Consider the following 23819-nt stretch of genomic DNA (forward strand, 5'->3'; position numbering starts at 1 on the left):
GCCGTCATTATTATTAAATGCACATCGCAGACCAGGGGCATTCATCCATTCATTCATTCACGTATTTAATTAAGTAATTAAGTTTATTTATTGGAAGATTTTATTTATTTTAGAGAGAGAGTAGTATGTGAGCAGGGGAGGGAGGCAGGGGCAGAGGGAGAGAGAGAATCCCAAAGCACACTCCCAGCCAAGCACAGAGCCCAACTCCGTGCTTGATCCCAGGATGCTAAGATCACAACCGAAGCTGAAGTGAGGAGTCAGATGGTTAATGGACTGAGCCACCCAGGTGCCCCCAGGGGCATTGGTTTTAGATATTAATCATAATTCAGCCTTTTAATATAGACATTGTAATGTGCATTGTGTTGAGAAAAACTCAGTTGTAAGCCACTCTGGTTGATGCAAAGTGATTGTGATTCTTAGAGGCTATATTTTTGTTTACAATAGCAGTCACCTGTTTGACGTGAAATAAAATCATGGGTTACTCCTTCGAGGGAGCTGTTGGCAGTGACTCTGCCCCCACTAGTCCCCTGGATGCTGGCTGAAGCTCTGTGCTGTTCCTTGCAGGTTGTAAACGTTACTGGGATTTCCGTTGGAACTGGCTTGGCCTCCGCTTGTGATACACTGATGTCTCAGGTGAGTACCAATCACCCTCCCCCACACACCTGTTTTGGTCGGTTACCTATCTTGTGGGAGATGATAGAAGAGACCATCCCCTTTATGGCTTCTGTTGCCTTTTATTTGTCAAATACCATGCTGCTGGTGGCTGTAGATGCAAGCACAGCCAGCTTTCCTAATTGTGTCCTCAGGGTCCATGTGCTCAGGTGGGGTTGGGTTTTCCATTTTCTTCCCTGTTGTGATCTCTCCTATTGTAAAACTGTACACCCTCACCTGATGTTTAAGACTCACATCACCTGCCCACATGTCTCCTGAGGGCCAGGCTTGAATGTCCATCATGATATCTCAGCCTCACCTCGACCAGACTAAACTCATCTGGCTTTTCCACCTGAACTGTTTCTCCTCTAGGATTGTCTCTTACAAGAATATACCACCTTCTGCTCAAGTCCAAATCCTGTATCTCCCATCTTCATATGGCAGACAATCTGCTTATTTGTCTCTATCCTCATTGCTTTTTGTGGGATTGGGAACTCCGGATTGGTGTGCTAGCATAATCGATGGAGAGTCAGATTCTGGTCCAGGCCTTTCATTCCTAGTGCTGTCTTCCATCTCACCCACCAACTTTACAGCCATAGCAGTTTCCCTACTAGGATCTGAGATGCTTGGGGAGAAAGGCTTTATCCCATTCAGTCTTTGAATCCCTATGGTTCAGCATTGTGCTTGTTATGTAGTGGGTACCCTGGAAGTTTATTGAATGAGTGAGATGAAGGCAGAGAAGCAAGCAGAAATGGGTAGATGGGTGGATAGATGGTTGGATAGATGGATGATGGATGGCTACATGGGTGAGTAGAGGGATAGACAGATGGATAAACAGATGGTTGGGTGGATGATTGGGTAGATAGATAATAAATGGACAGGTGGATAGATGGTTCGGTAGATGGTGGTGAATGGTTAAATAGATGGGTGATGCACGGATGATGGGTGGATGTGTGATGGATGAGCCCTGCCTTCAAACCCACTGCCTGGAACAGAGAGGACAGGGTTCTGTCCTAAGGAAAGAGGAGCACTGAGCATAGGTGTGTCTCCTGAGCCATTGCACTCAGCTCCCCAGCAGTTTGTGCATGAAGATATCCTGGGATAGTTTTTATTTTTTTTTTATTTTTATTTTTTTCTGGGATAGTTTTTAAAGGCTAAGCTAAATATGGCTCTAAAGGACTTAATGTAGGGGATGTCTGGGTGGCTCAGCGGTTAAGCGTCTCCCTTCAGCTCAGGTCATGATCCTGGGGTCCTGAGTTTGAGTCCCATATCAGGCTCCCTGTGTCCCCATGCCTGCTTCTTGAGAACCTCTGCCTATGTCTCTGCCTCTCTCTCTGTGTCTCTCATGAATAAATAAAATCTTTAAAAAAAAAAATCTTTAAAAAACAAATAAATGAAAAGATTGTACAAAAAATTATTAAAAAATAAAATAAAAAGATTGTAAAGATCAAGCACATCTAGAAACTGCAGGTCACCTGGAAAAGTATTTGAAAAAGATGGGGAAAAAAATCACTAATATTTAATCGTTCGGAGTTATTTCTATTAACTTTTTGGTCAGTATCCTCCAGATGTTTCCATCTCTGTACACCCACACCACTCTAAAACCTACTTGATTTTATTATGTTTTCCTCCCATTAAACCATATGTTTTGGAGAATGCATGGAAAGAAGTAGATATACACATTCCGTTTGATATTTGTACAATATTCTGTGTCATTTATATGCCATTATTTTAATTTGTTGTTTCTACTGACTCTTGTTCTGTGGTTTAAGTTAGACCCCTTTTTGGTTGTAGAAGGAGATAGTAATTCAGGTTCCTTGGAGGAAAAGGAGTGTGGGCAGGGCTCCCGAGAAGCCTAGACTTGGCCAAAGGCACTGTGGGGCACAGGGCCCCTCTGCCTCCATCGGGGCTGCTTCTGTCTGGGCCTGGCCTGTGTCCCCACCCCAGCCTGCTCTCTGCTCCGTGCTCTGGCCACCCAGCAGCTGCTCACTTCTGGCTTCTGTGCCCTCGTCACTCTAAAACTTCAGCTGGTTATGTCGTGTCTCTGCTGGGAACTGTCCGGTGACCCCATGCCCCTGCCGAGGCTGCTGGGCCTGCAGCCGTGCCCCACCCAGTGCCACCCCGCCCTGCTTCTCCTAGATGTGTCTGCCTGGCTCATTCCATCAGCTGCTGACATCACCTTCCCAGGGAGGCCGCCCGTCACCAGTGTGAAAACTGTGCTGGCCCTCAACACTCCCCCTGTCACCCTGCTTTATTTTTCCCCAAACATCACTGCCACGTCCTAGGGAAAGCACTCTGGATCTTAGGTATTTCTCTGTTCACTGTCTGTCTCCTTTTCCTTCCAGAAAGTCCGCTCCATGACCCCAGGGTCTCTGACCGCTCTGTTCACTGCAGAGTTAGATCCTGGGTCCCGAATGCGTCTGGCATGCAGGAGGAATTCAGGACATGTTTTCTGAACGAATCTTCTAGGCCCTAACCTGGACCCAGTTCTTCCTGCCCCATTTAAGCTCTGCTCTCTGCTACCAGTGCCCTCGTTTCTAACTGTCCCTCTTCCCAGGAGCAGGGCCCTTGTCATCCCAGGGCATGTTCAAAGTGCCACAGGTGCCAGTAGCTCCCCAACAGCTTGGCCCGGACGCCGGGGTGTGGGAGACGCGGCCGCCCGGCTGCAGGCATGGCAGGTGGGGTGGGGCGCTGGCCTGTGGGGAGCTGTTTGGAGGGCAGGGGCCCCGGCCTTGGCCTGCCCAGCACGAGGGGGCATTCTTCCTCACTGTATGTTTCTATCTCAAGTCCTTTGGAGGCAAGAACCTGAAACGCGTGGGGATCATACTGCAAAGAGGAATCCTCATCCTGATGCTGTGTTGCTTTCCGTGCTGGGCCATCTTCATCAACACGGAGCGTATCCTCTTGCTCTTGAAACAGGACCCCGAAGTCTCCAGGTCAGCAGTGTCTGTCATGTCAGAACCCCAGATCCATAGTAAGGGACCGTCTGGTCCTCCTACCTTTGTTCGTGTTGACATTCTCGGCCAGTTACCTGGACTTGAGCCCCGTGGCAAATGGGAGCTGGGACTTGTGGATCACAGGATATAGGGCTGGCAGAGACCCCCTGACACACAGGGACACCGTGTAACTTGGTGACCCGATGCCCTGCCCAGAGCAAAAACACAGGACGAGAAGGTAATACCCTTGGCCTGGGTCTGCCTTTTCCTGGGTTGTTCAGTTCTAGTGTTTTGCAAATGCACAGAGTATTTCTCCCTGGAAGCAGAATAGCAACACACTTGCCTTCATGTTGGTTTTCACAGTTGGTTTTTTTGTGTTTTTGTTTTTGTTTTTTTAACTCTACAATTCCAGCAAGCTCTCTGGGATTGTTTCCAGGGTATGTAGGATGCAAGGAGGCATCTCTCCTTTCGAGAAGACTGTTCGTCTTGCTTCCATGTGAGATACACCTATGGTCCTCACTCTAAAATGTTTCTGAAAAAAAAAAAAAAGTTTCTGATTCTCACCCACATTTTAGTTCATTTTGCTGTGTTCATTCCACTGCTTCTGCTAAGAATGAGCTAAGAGATGTAAAGTCCAACTCCCCTTTAGAAAGCGGACACTCAGCAGGGCTGATATAGTGTTAATTTGGGTTGTTAGATAAAGCCTCTTAGAAATGTTATTAAATATCCCCACATAAGTTATGCTTAGCTTTAGTTTTTTAGAAGATAATGTATGGATTCAATGTGAGGAAGCATGACCATCAATTATTGGAGTATTAACCAAAGGCTGTTTGTATTTATTTCAGGATAGCCCAGATTTACGTGATGATTTTTATTCCTGCTCTTCCTGTAAGTGTCAAGGATACTTTGCATTGTGTTATGTGAAACAGCTCATGAACGTGGTCATGCGTGCGCCTCCCCACTCATTTATCACAGTGCTATTCCTCTCCGTGTTCAGCATGTATCTCTGGGACCTGCCATCCTTCCCTTACTGATTCTCAGAGCTTGTACCACTTTGAGGTCTGGCAGCTTAAATGAAATAGACACACTGGTCAGAGGAAGAAGGATCCTTCCTTATGTCATGGTTTACTTTCAATTGCAAATTAATCAGGATGTTTCCCAGGGGCTCCCCTGGGATTTGGGGACATATCCCCAGCTGGCACCCTCAGTTAGAGCCATTCAGATGTCAAGGTCGTGAGCGGTTTCAGCGTCAGCCAGTTAGAGGTTGATTTGTCAGTTCATCAGGGAGTCCTTTCTGGAAAATTTCAAACACTCAGCATCCTAGCATTGATTAGTGTGGCTCCGGTTCTCCGATTATGAGGTCACATCAAGAGGAAGTATCTTCTTGGAGAAGGAGCAAGATGGCGGAAGAGTAGGGTCCCCAAATCACCTGTCTCCACCAAATTACCTAGAAAACCTTCCAATCATCCTGAAAATCTATGAATTCGGCCTGAGAATTAAAGAGAGACCAGCTGGAATGCAACAGTGAGAAGAGTTCGCGCTTCTATCAAGGTAGGAAGACGGGGAAAAAGAAAGAAAGAAACAAAAGGCCTCCAAGGGGGAGGGGCCCCGCGAGGAGCCGGGCTGAGGCCGGGGCGAGTGTCCCCAGGACAGGAGAGCCCCGTCCCGGAGGAGCAGGAGCTGCACCGACCTTCCCGGGCGGAAAGGCGCTCGCGGGGAGGTGGAGCAGGACCCAGGAGGGCGGGGATGCCCTCGGGCTCCCTGGGACACTAACAGACACCTGCGCCCCGGGAGAGTGCGCCGAGCTCCCTAAGGGCTGCAGCGCGCACGGCGGGACCCGGCGGGACCCGGAGCAGCTCGGAGGGGTTCGGGCGGCGGCTCCGCGGAGGGGGCTGCGCGGCCCGGGAGCGCGAATCCACCAGCGCAGGCCCCGGAGCACAGGGCGCCGGGACACAGCCCAGGATCCGGCCTCCCCCGGGACAGGCAGAGGCCGGGAGGGCCCAGGACAGCGAGGACGCTCCTGCCCCGGCTGAGCAGATCAGCGGCCCCGCCCGGAGCCTCCAGGCCCTGCAGACGGAGAGCTCTGGAGTTCCTGCGGGGGCTGAATCCAGGTTTCCAGAGCTGCCCCGCCACTGGGGCGGTTCCTCCTGCGGCCTCACGGGGTAAACAACCCCCACTGAGCCCTGCACCAGGCAGGGGCACAGCAGCTCCCCCAAGTGCTAACACCTGAAAATCAGCACAACAGGCCCCTCCCCCAGAACACCAGCTAGACGGACAAGTTCCAGGAGAAGCCAAGGGACTTAAAGTACACAGAATCAGAAGATACTCCCCGGTGGTTCTTTTTTTTTTGTTTTGTTTTGTTTTGCTTTTTGATTTGTTCCTTCCCCCACCCCCTTTTTTTTCTCCTTTTTCTTCTCTCTTTTTTTTTCTTTTCGTTTTTTTTTCTTCCCTTTTTTTTTCTCTTTCTCTTTCCTTTCCTTCTTTCTCTCCTCTCTTTTTCTCTTTTTCCCAATACAACTTGCTTTTGGCCACTCTGCACTGAGCAAAATGACTAGAAGGAAAACCTCACCTCAAAAGAAAGAATCAGAAACAGTCCTCTCTCCCACAGAGTTACAAAATCTGGATTACAATTCAATGTCAGAAAGCCAATTCAGAAGCACTATTATACAGCTACTGGTGGCTCTAGAAAAAAGTATAAAGGACTCAAGAGACTTCATGACTGCAGAATTTAGAGCTAATCAGGCAGAAATTAAAAATCAATTGAATGAGATGCAATCCAAACTAGAAGTCCTAACGACGAGGGTTAACGAGGTAGAAGAACGAGTGAGTGACATAGAAGACAAGTTGATAGCAAAGAGGGAAACTGAGGAAAAAAGAGACAAACAATTAAAAGACCATGAGGATAGATTAAGGGAAATAAACGACAGCCTGAGAAAGAAAAACCTACGTTTAATTGGGGTTCCCGAGGGCGCCGAAAGGGACAGAGGTCCAGAATATGTATTTGAACAAATTCTAGCTGAAAACTTTCCTAATCTGGGAAGGGAAACAGGCATTCAGATCCAGGAAATAGAGAGATCCCCCCCTAAAATCAATAAAAACCGTTCAACACCTCGACATTTAATAGTGAAGCTTGCAAATTCCAAAGATAAAGAGATGATCCTTAAAGCAGCAAGAGACAAGAAATCCCTGACTTTTATGGGGAGGAGTATTAGGGTAACAGCAGACCTCTCCACAGAGACCTGGCAGGCCAGAAAGGGCTGGCAGGATATATTCAGGGTCCTAAATGAAAAGAACATGCAACCAAGAATACTTTATCCAGCAAGGCTCTCATTCAAAATGGAAGGAGAGATAAAGAGCTTCCAAGACAGGCAGCAACTAAAAGAATATGTGACCTCCAAACCAGCTCTGCAAGAAATTTTAAGGGGGACTCTTAAAATTCCCCTTTAAGAAGAAGTTCAGTGGAACAGTCCACAAAAACAAGGACTGAATAGATAACATGATGACACTAAACTCATATCTCTCAATAGTAACTCTGAATGTGAACGGGCTTAATGACCCCATCAAAAGGCGCAGGGTTTCAGACTGGATAAAAAAGCAGGACCCATCTATTTGCTGTCTACAAGAGACTCATTTTAGACAGAAGGACACCTACAGCCTGAAAATAAAAGGTTGGAGAACCATTTACCATTCGAATGGTCCTCAAAAGAAAGCAGGGGTAGCCATCCTTATATCAGATAAACTAAAATTTACCCCAAAGACTGTAGTGAGAGATGAAGAGGGACACTATATCATACTTAAAGGATCTATTCAACAAGAGGACTTAACAATCCTCAATATATATGCCCCGAATGTGGGAGCTGCCAAATATATAAATCAATTAATAACCAAAGTGAAGAAATACTTAGATAATAATACACTTATACTTGGTGACTTCAATCTAGCTCTTTCTATACTTGATAGGTCTTCTAAACACAACATCTCCAAAGAAATGAGAGCTTTAAATGATACACTGGACCAGATGGATTTCACAGATATCTACAGAACTTTACATCCAAACTCTACTGAATACACATTCTTCTCAAGTGCACATGGAACTTTCTCCAGAATAGACCACATACTGGGTCACAAATCGGGTCTGAACCGATACCAAAAGATTGGGATTGTCCCCTGCATATTCTCAGACCATAATGCCTTGAAATTAGAACTAAATCACAACAAGAAGTTTGGAAGGACCTCAAACACGTGGAGGTTAAGGACCATCCTGCTAAAAGATGAAAGGGTCAACCAGGAAATTAAGGAAGAATTAAAAAGATTCATGGAAACTAATGAGAATGAAGATACAACCGTTCAAAATCTTTGGGATGCAGCAAAAGCAGTCCTAAGGGGGAAATACATCGCAATACAAGCATCCATTCAAAAACTGGAAAGAACTCAAATACAAAAGCTAACCTTACACATAAAGGAGCTAGAGAAAAAACAGCAAATAGATCCTACACCCAAGAGAAGAAGGGAGTTAATAAAGATTCGAGCAGAACTCAACGAAATCGAGACCAGAAGAACTGTGGAACAGATCAACAAAACCAGGAGTTGGTTCTTTGAAAGAATTAACAAGATAGATAAACCTTTAGCCAGCCTTATTAAAAAGAAGAGAGAGAAGACTCAAATTAATAAAATCATGAATGAGAAAGGAGAGATCACTACCAACACCAAGGAAATACAAACGATTTTAAAAACATATTATGAGCAGCTATACGCCAATAAATTAGGCAATCTAGAAGAAATAGACGCATTCCTGGAAAGCCACAAAGTACCAAAACTGGAACAGGAAGAAATAGAAAACCTGAACAGGCCAATAAACAGGGAGGAAATTGAAGCAGTCATCAAAAACCTCCCAAGACACAAGAGTCCAGGGCCAGATGGCTTCCCAGGGGAATTCTATCAAACGTTTATTTTTTATTTTTTATTTTTTTAAATTTTTAAATTTTTATTTATTTATGATAGTCACAGAGAGAGAGAGAGGCAGAGACACAGGCAGAGGGAGAAGCAGGCTCCATGCACTGGGAGCCCGGTGTGGGATTCGATCCTGGGTCTCCAGGATCGCGCCCTGGGCCAAAGGCAGGCGCCAAACCGCTGCGCCACCCAGGGATCCCTCTATCAAACGTTTAAAGAAGAAATCATACCTATTCTCCTAAAGCTGTTTGGAAAGATAGAAAGAGATGGAGTACTTCCAAATTCGTTCTATGAGGCCAGCATCACCTTAATTCCAAAACCAGACAAAGACCCCACCAAAAAGGAGAATTACAGACCAATATCCCTGATGAACATGGATGCAAAAATTCTCAACAAGATACTGGCCAATAGGATCCAACAGTACATTAAAAAAATTATTCACCATGACCAAGTAGGATTTATCCCTGGGACACAAGGCTGGTTCAACACCCGTAAAACAATCAATGTGATTCATCATATCAGCAAGAGAAAAACCAAGAACCATATGATCCTCTCATTGGATGCAGAGAAAGCATTTGACAAAATACAGCATCCATTCCTGATCAAAACTCTTCAGAGTGTAGGGATAGAGGGAACATTCCTCGACATCTTAAAAGCCATCTATGAAAAGCCCACAGCAAATATCATTCTCAATGGGGAAGCACTGGGAGCCTTTCCCCTAAGATCAGGAACAAGACAGGGATGTCCACTCTCACCACTGCTGTTCAACATAGTACTGGAAGTCCTAGCCTCAGCAATCAGACAACAAAAAGACATTAAAGGCATTCAAATTGGCAAAGAAGAAGTCAAACTCTCCCTCTTCGCCGATGACATGATACTCTACATAGAAAACCCAAAAGTCTCCACCCCAAGATTGCTAGAACTCATACAGCAATTCGGTAGCGTGGCAGGATACAAAATCAATGCCCAGAAGTCAGTGGCATTTCTATACACTAACAATGAGACTGAAGAAAGAGAAATTAAGGAGTCAATCCCATTTGCAATTGCACCCAAAAGCATAAGATACCTAGGAATAAACCTAACCAAAGATGTAAAGGATCTATACCCTCAAAACTATAGAACACTTCTGAAAGAAATTGAGGAAGACACAAAGAGATGGAAAAATATTCCATGCTCATGGATTGGCAGAATTAATATTGTGAAAATGTCAATGTTACCCAGGGCAATATACACGTTTAATGCAATCCCTATCAAAATACCATGGACTTTCTTCAGAGAGTTAGAACAAATTATTTTAAGATTTGTGTGGAATCAGAAAAGACCCCGAATAGCCAGGGGAATTTTAAAAAAGAAAACCATATCTGGGGGCATCACAATGCCAGATTTCAGGTTGTACTACAAAGCTGTGGTCATCAAGACAGTGTGGTACTGGCACAAAAACAGACACATAGATCAGTGGAACAGAATAGAGAATCCAGAAGTGGACCCTGAACTTTATGGGCAACTAATATTCGATAAAGGAGGAAAGACTATCCATTGGAAGAAAGACAGTCTCTTCAATAAATGGTGCTGGGAAAATTGGACATCCACATGCGGAAGAATGAAACTAGAGCACTCTCTTTCACCATACACAAAGATAAACTCAAAATGGATGAAAGATCTAAATGTGAGACATGATTCCATCAAAATCTTAGAGAAGAACACAGGCAACACCCTTTTTGAACTCGGCCATAGTAACTTCTTGCAAGATACATCCACGAAGGCAAAAGAAACAAAAGCAAAAATGAACTATTGGGACTTCATCAAGATAAGAAGCTTTTGCACAGCAAAGGATACAGTCAACAAAACTAAAAGACAACCTACAGAATGGGAGAAGATATTTGCAAATGACATATCAGATAAAGGGCTAGTTTCCAAGATCTATAAAGAACTTCTTAAACTCAACACCAAAGAAACACACAATCCAATCATGAAATGGGCAAAAGACATGAACAGAAATCTCACAGAGGAAGACATAGACATGGCCAACATGCACATGAGAAAATGCTCTGCATCACTTGCCATCAGGGAAATACAAATCAAAACCACAATGAGATACCACCTCACACCAGTGAGAATGGGGAAAATTAAGAAGGCAGGAAACCACAAATGTTGGAGAGGATGTGGAGAAAAGGGAACCCTCATACACTGTTGGTGGGAATGTGAACTGGTGCAGCCACTCTGGAAAACTGTGTGGAGGTTCCTCAAAGAGTTAAAAATAGACCTGCCCTACGACCCAGCAATTGCACTGCTGGGGATTTACCCCAAAGATACAGATGCAGTGAAACGCCGGGACACCTGCACCCCGATGTTTATAGCAGCAATGGCCACGATAGCCAAACTGTGGAAGGAGCCTCGGTGTCCAACGAAAGATGAATGGATAAAGAAGATGTGGTCTATGTATACAATGGAATATTACTCAGCTATTAGAAATGACAAATACCCACCATTTGCTTCAACGTGGATGGAACTGGAGGGTATTATGCTGAGTGAAGTGAGCCAGTCGGAGAAGGACAAACATTATATGTTCTCATTCATTTGGGGAATATAGATAATAGTGAAAGGGAATATAGGGGAAGGGGGAAGAAGTGTGTGGGAAATATCAGAAAGGGAGACAGAACGTAAAGACTGCTAACTCTGGGAAACGAACTAGGGGTGTTGGAAGGGGAGGAGGGCGGGGGGTGGGAGTGAATGGGTGACGGGCACTGGGGGTTATTCTGTATGTTAGTAAATTGAACACCAATAAAAAAAATAAAATAAAATAAAAAAATAAAAATAAAAAAAAAGAGGAAGTATCTTCTTGAAAAACCAAGCTGATAGAAACCGTTGGAATTACACTTTCATCATAACAGGAGGTATTGTTCTGTTTTATGTTATAGGCAGCATTCCTGTTCCAGCTGCAGACGAGATATTTACAAAGTCAGGTACAGATTTTTTTTATGTTTTTACTCCATGGTACTGGAAACATAGAGTAAATATTCTTAGGGAGTTTCCCCATAAAAGTAATTCATATTTCCCCCCCCTGGAATCCTACCCAGAGCTCCTTGTCTGGGAGACGTGAAGTCTTGTTAGATAGATTTCGTCCAGGAAATCTGGACGAAACAGGATTGAAACAGGAGAGGGGCCTGTTTCAATCTGTCTGATTCCTGCGCCTACCTCTTGTTTTACCCCACAGTCCACACACTCCACCCCTCACCTCTTCTGTGGGCTGCCTGCCTGCTTTGCGTCTGGCCCAGGCCTGGCTCTGGTGCCTCTGTTGGAGGGGAAGAGGCCCCAGGGTACCTCTGCCCTCATCCCCAGAAGTACCCGGGGTTCACAGTGCCCAGTACCCCAGAAGGAGAAGGGACATGGACGAGAAGGCTGAGGATGAGCTCTGCTTCACCCTGCCACCTCCCCAAGTCCTTCTTCTGTGAGCTACCTGCTTGCCTTCCCGCGACTTCTGTCCACGGAAGCCCCTCTCTCTTGATGGTGGTCAGCTCGATTTTTAAAAAAATGGAGAGTCCTACAGAAAATGTTTATTTGAGGACCAGTGTGGAGTAGGGCACAGACCCAAAAGAAGCAAGGAACGGTGGCATCGTAAAACACGGAGGTGAACGCTCAGCGTGCACCTGCCGGGGCCAGGCCTCGCGGGTGTTCTGTGTGAGAGAACGTCACAGAGAGCCCTCCCCGCGGCCCTGGTAGAGAACTGAAGTCACTTGGCCCAGGTGTCTGACAGGTGGTCTTCCCGTGATGCTGCCTGCTGGGAAGTGATTTGCTGTCTAGGCAGTTCCTTCTCTCCTCTCTGTGATACCAGCTGTGGCCCAGCGGGTCATTCAGAAGCATCAACAGACTTCTGGTTGGTTGTGCTCACAGCGGTGCCCAAGGAGGAGACGGGCCTGGTGGCTTGGACCCTGGCTGGTGTGGTCCCATTGTGGCTATGCTGTCCTTTAAAGTCCCTGCCGGGAAAACAAAACAAACAAACAAAAAAATAAAGTCCCTGCCCGGGCAGCCTGGGTGGCTCAGCCGTTTAGCGCCACCTTCGGCCCAGGGCGTGATCCTGGAGACCTGGGATCGAGTCCCCGTGTCGGGTTCCCTGCATGGAGCCTGCTTCTCCCTCTGCCTCTGCCCCTCCCTCCCCCCCGTGTCTCTCATAAATAAATAGATAAAGTCTTAAAAAAAAAAAAAGTCCCTGCCCGAGTAACTGTGAGTGTGGAGATGACCCTCTGTACACCTCCTCTCCCTCCTTCGAGTCCCGTGGCTCTCACACGGTCTCCTTCTACTGGGGCTTTCGGGGGTGTTTGGATGCCATGTGGCTCTCTCCCTCTCAGCTTGATTCAGGCACTGTTTGCCTGAAGTTACATGGACCTCCACTTGGCAGAGGTTCGGTCCCCATCATGACCTCCCTACCTCCAGATGGTTGTGGCTGTAGGTTGCCCCTGTTCCACTGATCAGCTTCACATCACAAGTTTCCACGACCCCTCCTCGGGGGTTCATTCATTTGTTAGAGCGACTTACAGAACTTAGGGCACATTTGCATACGATTTACCAGTTTATTATAAAAGAATATGACAGAGAATGCAGACGAACACCCAGAGGGCGAGGTGTGTGGGAAGAGGTGCCTTTTTCCCAGCAGGTCCTCATGTTCACCAACCTGGAAGCTCTGAACCCTGTGCTTTGGAGATTTTTATGGAGGCTTCCTTGTGTCGGCAGGATCGATCATGTACTCTGTTCCTAGCCCCTCTCCTCTTCTGGCACATGAGAGATGGACTGAAAAAATCAACCTTCTCATCATGGCTTGGTTCTTCTGGTGACCAGTTCCCATCTGGCAGCTCACTCAGAGTCACCTCTGAGGACAAAAGGCACCCTTGTCACCCAAGAGATTCCAAAGGGTTAAGGAACTCCATGTCAAGACCAATATTAGAACAAAGGAGCCACCTAGTACCCTTATCACTGGGGATATTGCAAGGGATTTACGAGCTCTGTGCTGGAGACCGGCAGTGGGGTGGGGGCAGAGACCAGTACGTGTATTTTCCATTATTTCATACCACCTAATTGATTAACTTTTGAAAATGCTATTTGTTTTCTTATTTGTCTGGGGGCTTTAGGGGATCATCATGCCGCAAGTGATCACTGGGATTGCAGCAAATGTGATCAATGTGGGCATGAATGCCCTCCTGCTCTATGCCCTGGATCTCGGAGTAGTGTAAGTCGTGACCCACAGGCACTGAGTGTCTGCTGCATGCTGGCTCCAGTCCCGGAGGCTGGGAGACTGGGGAGTGGAGAAGCCTGAGAGGGGTTCCTGGGAGATGCTCAGTATGATGGGGTGGGGGTGGGGAGGGATGGTGCTGGTGCTCTGGAGCACCTGGAAGGGCAGCCCGCCCAGGCTGTGGGAAGGGAGGCCTGTGGGGCTCAGTTGGAGGAGATGAAGGAGAATGAGCTGACACCTGCATGTCGGCGTGGAGTTAGCCCGAGGAGCCTGTGAAGACTGAGATGGGTGACGGGAGCAGAGGCAGGAGGGGGCAGAGGACTGTAGGGATTCTCTTGCTATCTCTGAGTCGTAAGAAATCGAGCCGTTTCCATCTCTATGATGCTTGAGGATATAAGGATCCCACATAGAAAGCAGTGTCAGTTTGGACCTCCTGCTGGAGGTGCCATGCTCTCAGACCATGCCTCACTTGAACCTTCTAATGTGCCGGCCCAGAGCCACCTCCCTCCCACGTGGCAGGTGTGGTCACACCAGCACTTGTTGACCAAGCCTGGTTTAGTGGGTCATGATTGACACTTTAAAAAATGAAGTATATTATGAATAAGATAAAATGAAATAGAAAATATGAGAAGGTATGGTTTTTTTTTTTTTAATGAGGCTTTTGGTTGTGTGTGTGCATGAATGTGTGCACACATAGTGTACCAGGTGGCGATAGAAAATTTATTTCTTACTATTAGTTGCAGTAGGAAATATATATAAAAGCCATTAAGTGAATGACAGTGGAGAGGTGGAATATAAGATAATTAATGAAAAAAAGGTTTGTGACGTCTTCCTTATGCCAGAAAACTGAAAGAAGCTTTGGCCGTGGGGGAGGTAAGAATCAGCTGGTGACATCAACCCATGTAAACACCTGAGTGGGGGTCTGGGTTTCCTCTGCAGGTGCACCTTGCAGACCCTCTCTTAGAAGTTCCTTGAACTAACTAAATAAATAAAAATCTTTAAAAAAAGGTTTCTTGAACAGATCTACAAAGGACAGTTTGGGGGTAGTTGGGTAAGAGAAGAACCCATAATGGATTAATAAGAATAAAATTTGAGGATTGGTCAGAAGAATGAAATGAACAAGTAGAAAGCAAGCAGAGTCCCGGGCTCTCTGTGCCAGGATGATCGTTTTATTTGTGGTGTAAAATGTCATCTGTTGAAGATGCTCTTAAGGTTACCTTGTAATAATAGCAAACAAATTTATTATAATCCTGGGAAATAAAACCACTATGAACCGTAGGCTAGTATTTTGAACATGGTAGCTGTGTTTTGATACTCTGTTTAATCATGTGTATGAATTTATCTGATGGGTTATTTCAGGCTGTGAGCAGAGAAATGGTGACAAATGTTTATGTTCTTTTGTCTCTTTGGTTGATGAATAGTCACATTGGGCTCTTCCACAAAATTCAGTGTTGGTGGAAAGAAAGCAAGTCTGCTCTACGTGGGTACTGCATTTAAATCATTAAAAGATACCCCACAGGTTCTAGGCTTTTCTGAAGACTGTGATTCTTTAATGGAACCAAAGCTTGTGAGGGGTAGCCTGTTTCTTTGTACTTGGATGGAATACACTCACAGGGAATGCTCACGTTCTCTCCTTCAGAGGATCTGCCTGGGCAAACACCACTTCCCAGTTCCTCCTGTCTGCTCTTCTTTTCCTGTACGTCTGGTGGAGAAAACTCCATGTCGACACCTGGGGAGGTACGAGGACTTTCATTTCTTACATTATGTTATTTGTTATTCAGAAGGATATAATTCTGGGTTTGGGAATTTTTTTTCCCCAAGAGAGTTTTGTTTTTTAGATCTTTTGGGAAATTTGAAAATTATAGAAAATATTTAAATCAGTGAAAATATAAAAGTGATAGGTCACTATGAGATTTTTAAAAAATTTTATGTCCATGAAGGCAGCTTTTGGTCATAGAGAACTGTTGGCAGCTGTTGGGTTATAAGAATTGATACTTAATTAAAATTGCAGGTAGAAAATCCTAATTGTTCTTTGCAATACAAGTGAAGTTGGATCAATGTCTTAACTCAGGTGAACAGATTGAACTCTCTTAAACAATCAGTACCACTTACAGGTTATCTAAATTCCCTTAAATAGTTTAACATGCATTTGTAAATTTAGTAAAATAGATTTTTTCTAATCTTTAAAATTGTGAAAAATATCATGTAAAATTTGCTGTCTTAACCATTTAGTACATTCATGATGTATAACTGTCACCACCATCTATTTCAGAACCATTTTTATCGCCCCCCCAAAAAGAAACTTTGTATCAATTAAGCAAAACTCCTCTCATTTTCCCTCGCTCAAGCCCCCAGTACCTCCATCTATTTTCTGTAGCCCTAGCACCTTTCCTGTAGGTTCTTAGGGCGTTTCTACATGTGGGATCATGCTATGTGTGAATAGAGAGGATTTTACTTCTTCTTTCCTATTCTTGATTAATTGATCTGATGGAACTTCCAGTGCAATGTTGAATAGAAGTAGCAAAAGCGAGTTATCTTTGTCTTGTTTCTGATTTCAGGGTTAGAATTTTTAGCCTTTAACCATCAATATGATACCTGTGGCATTTTCATAGAAACCCTTCATCAGGTTGAGAAAATTTCCTCTATTCCTATTTTGTCGAGTGTTTTTGTTCCTAAAGTGGTGTTGGATTTTTTTTTTTCTGCATTAACTGAGATGAGCACTATTTGTTTTTCCCCTCTTCATTTTATTAATATGATGCATCACATTGATTGGTGTTAATCATTGCTTGCATTCCTGGGATAAATTCCATTTGGTCACAGTGTTACCATCCTTTTAATATGCAGCTGGGTGTGTTTTGTCAGTATTTTGTTGAGGATTTTTTTTTTTTTTAAGATTTAATTTATTTGGGATCCCTGGGTGGAGCAGAGGTTTGGCGCCTGCCTTTGGCCCAGGGCGCGATCCTGGAGACCCGGGATCAAATCCCACATCGGGCTCCCGGTGCATGGAGCCTGCTTCTCCCTCTGCCTATGTCTCTGCCTCTCTCTCTCTCTCTCTCTCTCTCTCTCTGACTATCATAAAATAAAAAATAAAATAAAAAAAATAAAGTGTACTATCCAATGGTTTAAAAAAAAGGGGTGGGGATCCCTGGGTGGCGCAGTGGTTTGGCGCCTGCCTTTGGCCCAGGGCGCCATCCTGGAGACCCGGGATCAAGTCCCACGTCGGGCTCCCGGTGCATGGAGCCTGCTTCTCCCTCTGCCTGTGTCTCTGCCTCTCTCTCTCTCTTCCTGTGTGACTATCATAAATAAATAAAAATTAAGAAAAAAAAGATTTAATTTATTTATTCATGAGAGAGGCAAAGACACAGGCGGAGGAAGAAGCAGGCTCCCTGTAGGGAGCCTGATGTGGGACTCGATCCCAGGACCCTGGGATCACGCCCTGAACTGAAGGCAGATGCTTAACCACTGAGCCACCTAGGCATCCCTGTTATTTTTTATTTTAGTTATGAATCTTTGCTCTTATTCTCTTGGTCAGTTTAGCTAAAGTGTTGTCAATTTTGTTGATCTGTTTTTTTTCCCCCAAAGAATCAGTTTTTGCTTTCTTCTATTATTTTTCTTTCCTTTATTTCATTTATGTTTGCTTTAATTTTCAATATTTATATCGTTCTAGCTTTTGGTTTCATTTGCTCTTTTTCTTTTTCGAAATCCAGTGTGTAAAATTAGTTTTATCGATTTGAGAGCTTTTCTCTTTTTTTAATCTATAAATTTACCTTGGAGTTCTCCTTTTCTGCTCCTCATGTGACATGTTGTGTATTTGTTTTCTTTTGTTTCAGAGTATTTTCTGATTTCCCTGTGTTTTATTTAAGAACATGTTTAATTTTTACATGTATGTGAGTTTTTCAGATTTCCTTCTATTACTGGTTTCTTTCCTTCTTCTCTTGTGGTTGGGGAAGATACTTTGTATCATCTCAGTCTTTTTAAATGAATTTAAACTTTTTTTGTGGCCTAAAGTATGGTCTGTCCTGGACAATGCCCCATGTGCATTCGAGAATATTGCTGATATAGAGTGGAGTGTTCTGTAGATGTCTGGTAGGGCTTGGTGTATAGTATTGTTTTAAGCCCTCTATATTTCCTTAATGATCATCTGTCCATATGTTCCATTCATTACTGAAAATAGTGTACTGGTGTCTCCAGCTATTTTGTGGAACTAATTCTCCAGTTCTATCAATGTTTGCTTCATATTTTGGGGGGCTCTGTTGTTTGGTACATACCTGTTTAAAATTATGTCTTCTTTATGAACTATTTCATCAATATATGTTATTTTTTTGTTCTTTGTAACAGATTTTGACTTAAAAATTTTTTTTTGTTTCACATTAGTATAGCCACCCCAACTCTCTTTTGGTTACTATTTGTTTTGTTTGTTTGTTTTGTTTTGTTTTGTTTTTTTTGATTACTATTTGGATGAGATATATTTTTCTCCTTTTCAGCCTATTTGTTGCTTGGTAAGTCACTGTCTTTGAAGTGAATCTCTGGTAGACAGCATATAGTTAGATCATGGTTTTTTTTTTTTTTTTTTGGTGCATTCCATCAGCATCTGCCTTTTGATTGGAGAATTTAATCCACTTACATTTAAAGTAGTTACTGATGAGGGCAGACTTTCTTTGCCATTTTACTATTTGATTTCTGTATGTTTTATACTTTTTTTTGTGTTTTATTCCCTCCTCCACTGCCTTCTTTTTTGTTTAGTTGATTTTTTTTTGTAGTGAACTGTTTTGATTCCACTCCCATTTCCTTTGTATAGATAATTTAGATTCGTTCTTCATAGTTACTGTGGGGATTATATTGAACATCTTAAATTTATAACAATTGGGGCAGTCCGGGTGGCTCAGCGGTTTAGCGCCTGCCTTCAGCCCAGGGTCTGATCCTGGAGACCCGGGATCGAGTCCCACATCGGGCTCCCTGCATGGAGCCTGCTTCTCCCTCTGCCTGTGTCTCTGCCTCTTATCTCTCTCTGTGTGTGTCTCTCATGAATAAATAAATAAAATCTTTTAAAAAAATTATAACAATTCTGTTTGAATAGATACCAAATTAACTTCAATAGCATCCAAAAATGGTGCTTCTATACATACCGCTCTCTCCCACATCCCTTTTTGTTGTTACTGATCACATCTTTATTCATGTGTGTCTAGTAATGAAGATTTGTAATTCTTCTCTGTGCATTTGTCTTTTGAATTATGGAGGCAATAAAACATGGAGTTACAAACCAAAGATACAATAATACTGTCTTTTATATTTGCCCATATAGTTACCTTCACTGTCTTTATTTGTTTACACAACTTTGAGTTATCTCTGGCATCCTTTCAACCTGAAGGGCTCCCTTTAACATTTCCTTTAGGGCAGGTCTGGTAGTAACAAAAATCCCTCAGCTTTTGTTTAGCTAGGTATGTTTTAATTTCTCCCTCACTTTAAAAAAGATCTTATTTATTTATTTGGGGGAGAGAGATTGAGAATGTGAGCATGAGCAGGGGGTGGGGGCAGAGGGAGAGGGGAAAGCCAACTCCTCACTGAGCAGGGAGCCTGATGTGGGACTCAATCCCAGGGCCCCGAGATCATAACCTGAGCTAAAGACAGATGCTTCACTGACTGAGCCACCCAGGTGTCCTAAATTTCTCCCTCATTTTTTAAAAATATTATTTATTTATTTATTCAGAGAGAGAGAGAGAGGCAGAGACACAGGCAGAGGGAGAAGCAGGCTCCATGCAGGAAGCCTGATGTAGGACTCGATGCCGGGTCTCCAGGATCACACCCCGGGCTGCAGGTGGCGCTAAACCGCTGCGCCACCGGGGCTGCCCTCTCCCTCATTTTTTAAGGATACTTTCATCAGATACAAAATTCTTGGCTGACAGCTTTTTTCTTTCAGCAATTTATTTGTGTCATTCTACTGCTTTATGGCCTCCATGGTTTCTGATGAGAAACTGGCTATTAATCTTACTGTAGATTTCTTGTATGTGATGAGTCACTTCTCTCCTGCTGCCTAAAAAATTCTTGGTTTTTTAATTTGGTTATAATATGTCTTGCTGTGGATCTCATTGCTTTGCAGTTTGTTGAGCTTCTTTGATATATTTTCATATCTTTCTGGCAGCCGTTAACCTACTTCCTGCCTGTGAATTTGCTATTCTGAACATTTCACAAAATTTAACCTTACAATATGTGATCCTTTGCAAGTGGTTTATTTTACTTAGCATAATATTTTCAAGGTTCATCCATGCTGTAGTGTATATTGGTACTTCATTTCTTTTTACAACAGAGTAATATTCCATCATATGGATATACCATGTTTAACTTATCCATTCAACAGTTAATGGATATTTGGTTTTCACTTTTCTGCTATTATGAATAATGCTGCTGTCAACATTCACGTACAAGTTTTTGTGTGGATATATCTTTCAGTTCTTTGGGGTAAATAACTAGGAGTAGGATTGATAAGTCATATGGCAATTCTATGATTAGCCATTTACAGAATTGTCAGACTTTTCCAAACTGGCTACATGATTTTACATTCCCACCACATCTGCACCAGCTTAACTTTTTTCTTTTTTTTCTTTTCTTTTCTTTTTTCTTTCTTTTCTTTTCTCTTTCTTTTCTTCTTTTCTTTCTTTCTCTTTCTCTTTTCTTTTTCTTCTTTGTTTTATTCATTCATTCAAGGTATCCTGTTAGGTAGGAAAAGCTATCCTGTGATTTGACTTTCATTTCCCTGATGGTGGTTGATATTGAGTAGCTTGCGTTTTAATGGCTTGCTTGGCTTTTGTATTTCCTTCTCTCTACATTTCTTCAGCTCTCTGGCTGTAAGGATGCTTCATATCATGCCATTCCATCAGATGATTTGCATCTTTATGTAATTCTGTTATCTTGTCCTCCACCTTTCTCACCTGATTAGATTTTGTAGTCTTTTGATGTCCTTCCTGATAACTGGAACACAGATTTTAATGGCATCTGATTGGATTCTGTATCCTGTGTTTTTGGCCCTGTGTATATAGCATTGCAGTTACAAATTACTGAATATTTAAAAGTCACAGGGAAGTAGAGAATAACACAACACTCATAATTTACAATACCAGATTTAATAGATGTTAACATTTTGTTTCTTCCACTTAAAAAATAAAGATTACAGATAGTGTTTGTATTAGTTAGGATTTCATTCTGCTATGGATAACAATTTCTTTAGAAAAATTGGGGTTTATTTTTCTCTCACTTGCAAAAAATTCTGAGGTAGGTGTCTAGGGATGTTATGTCTGTCTATAGTGTCACGATCATGTCCAGGGCCATCACTGCTAGTTGAGCTCACACAGGTTGCCACTTGGAGGGAGGGCTGGAACCCCCCCTGGGCTTCACTCACCATGTATCCTAGCATATGCCTTCAGTGTCCTTTTCTGAGCACAGAGGTGGATCTGCTGCCTAAGCTATATGCCATAGCATTGTATCCAACCATAAGGGGCATTAAGTAGGTTAATAGAGGTCCTGGTTCCAAGCTCTATTTATCTTATTTCTTTGCAGTATATAGTTTCCATTCCCAAGGTCACTCCACAGATCATAATGGCTACAACATTGCTATCAAGTTTGTAGGAAGGAGGAGGGCGAAGAACGGGACATTCTCCCTTTAAATGTGTTAAATTTTCTGAAAGTTGCCCACACCCAATTCTGATTTGTCCTGTTGGCCAGTACCTAGCCACACAGTCCTGTTAAGCTGAAAGAAATGTACACGTGGCCCCCAAACTTTTTGTAAGTTTATTTCTGTGAAAGTAAGGACATGGATTTAGGTAGGTAGGTCGTGGTCTCTGCCACAGCTGGGAGCCATGAAAGTGCTCAGGGTATGTAAACAGCTGTGGCTCTTCTCCTGCAATCACCCTGGATACTCTTACCTTGCTAGATTCCATGCGTGCTTCTACCTGACAAAGATGTTCCCCAGGAAAGTTATTTATCATTCTACTAATGGGTGTAATTACTTCTTAGATAAATAAACTGAAATTGTGTCACATGTGGGAAAATTATTTCAATCTACTGGGTCCCAGTATATTTGTAGAAATGCCACAGACTCGAGATCAGGGTTTGCACACAATAAACATACTTTATGCACATTTAAAAACAAAACTAACCTGTTAAAAATGATAAAAGAAGTGCGAGCTTAGGCCCTTATACCTTAACCCTTTCTTTTTTTTTTTTTTTTAAATTTTTTTTTTTTATTTATTTATGATAGGCACACAATGAGAGAGAGAGAGGCAGAGACACAGGCAGAGGGAGAAGCAGGCTCCATGCACCGGGAGCCCGACGTGGGATTCGATCCCGGGTCTCCAGGATCGCGCCCTGGGCCAAAGGCAGGCGCCAAACCGCTGCGCCACCCAGGGATCCCTTAACCCTTTCTTAAAATCAACCTCCCTTCATTTTTCTTTTCATTTTTAAAAGCAGGAATGAAATCTTAGAAAACATCTGCCATTCTGCCCAGCCTCCACATCTAAACGCACATGGTGTTTAGTCATTTCCTCTCGTCAGATCACAGTTCTTAATCATTTCATATCTTTAGGTTTCAAAGTTGAACTGTTTTGCCTGTTTTTTAACAGCTTTGTTGGGATATATAATACAGGTGCCTGTATGTTAATAGTTACATTTATATTACATGCAGAACTGTATATGATACAGTTTTAGGACATTTCCATCACCCAAAATGATTCCTCATGACCCTGGTTGGTTCCTGACGTCATCATGAGCCCCAGGCAACCACTAATCTGCTCTCTCAATCTCTGTAGTGTGGCCTTTTTCGGACCATCATAAGTATTTTATATTGTACGTCAATCATCGGGTTATGAGACAAACTAAGGGCCTCTGCAGAGGTGGCTAATTACCAACGATGAATAAATCAGGTGACAAAGGAGATCTCATATATATTATGCAAAGTGATTCTTAGCTCCTTGCTCAATTTATGTCTTTTATTTTTTAAAAGATTTTATTTATTCATGAGAGACACAGAGAGAGGGAGAGAGAGAGGCAGAGACACAGGCAGAGGGAGAAGCAGGCTCCATGCAGGGAGCCCAAAATGGTACTCGATCCCGGGTCTCCAGGATCACACCCTGGGCCAAAGGCAGGCACCAAACTGCTGAACCACCCAGGGATCCCCTATGTCTTTGTTTTTATCTCCTCCCCACCCCTCAATTCTAATGATGTAGGAAAAGGGCCATATCTAAATAGTTTTTTATAAACACAAATGCATATTTGGGACCCTAGAACTGTGGATCTCGTTCCTTATACCTGGTTGGTAGATCTTTAATGTTGGGGGGGGGCAGGATAAGATTTTGGTGTGGATTGATTTACCTGCTGTGAAATTAATAACTATTTAATATTATTTAAATAATCAACATTTCTCTAAATATTCACTCAATACTTACATAACTAAGACCCCAAAACTTAGAATTAACAATTTAGATTTCCCAATCATTTAAACACTTAACTGTAAATTTGTCACTTTTACATGTTTAATTAAAATCTTAGGTCTAATACATCAATTCCATAAATGCCTTTAACCACCTTAAAAGCAGTTTTAAGATTATGTACAAAATGTTTGGGGTGCCTGGGTGGCTCAGTTGGTTAAGCGTCTGCCTTCAGCTCAGGTTATGATCTCCAGGTCCTGGGATTGAGCCCCACATCAGGTTCCCTGCTCAGCAAGGAGTCTGCTTCTCCTTCTCCCTCTGGCCACCCCACCCCCAACACTCATGGTTGTGCACTCTTTCTCTGTACCAAATAAATAAATAAATAGAATCTTTAAAAAAAAAAAGGTTTAATTACAAAACTCTTTCAGTTTTCTCACACCATACTCATTCACACAGTCTTAATATAAAAAAATGTCAATTTGTTTTTTTAATCTCTTTTTTCTTACTTTTATTCCTCCTCAAGGGATTATTTTAGCCTGCTTGTCTAGTGGGCAAGGTTACCTTCTCTGACTGTGTTTAAGGATAGTGGTGGCAGGCAGTGGTTCAGGGTGCCGACTTGGATGTGCCTTTCCAGATGGTGTC

General features: G+C 43.2%; 1 protein-coding gene across 4 annotated transcripts in view; it reads left to right on the forward strand.

Annotated features, from left to right (window-relative positions):
- Positions 1-23819, forward strand: part of ALDH3A2 (aldehyde dehydrogenase 3 family member A2) — a 131736-nt gene that overhangs the window by 8021 nt on the left and 99896 nt on the right. For 3 of the 4 annotated variants that reach the window (XM_077892446.1, XM_077892447.1, XM_077892448.1), the window contains exons 3-8: positions 565-633; positions 3439-3587; positions 4433-4475; positions 11456-11500; positions 13661-13758; positions 15401-15498. In XM_077892446.1, coding sequence (XP_077748572.1) covers positions 565-633; positions 3439-3587; positions 4433-4475; positions 11456-11500; positions 13661-13758; positions 15401-15498 — 502 coding nt within the window. Of the gene's footprint in view, positions 1-564; positions 634-3438; positions 3588-4432; positions 4476-11455; positions 11501-13660; positions 13759-15400; positions 15499-23819 lie in introns of those variants that run through there. The other variant, XM_077892449.1, reaches the window with a different exon arrangement.

The sequence above is a fragment of the Canis aureus genome, chromosome 3 (assembly GCF_053574225.1).
Source record: "Canis aureus isolate CA01 chromosome 3, VMU_Caureus_v.1.0, whole genome shotgun sequence".
NCBI classification, from domain to species: domain Eukaryota; kingdom Metazoa; phylum Chordata; class Mammalia; order Carnivora; family Canidae; genus Canis; species Canis aureus.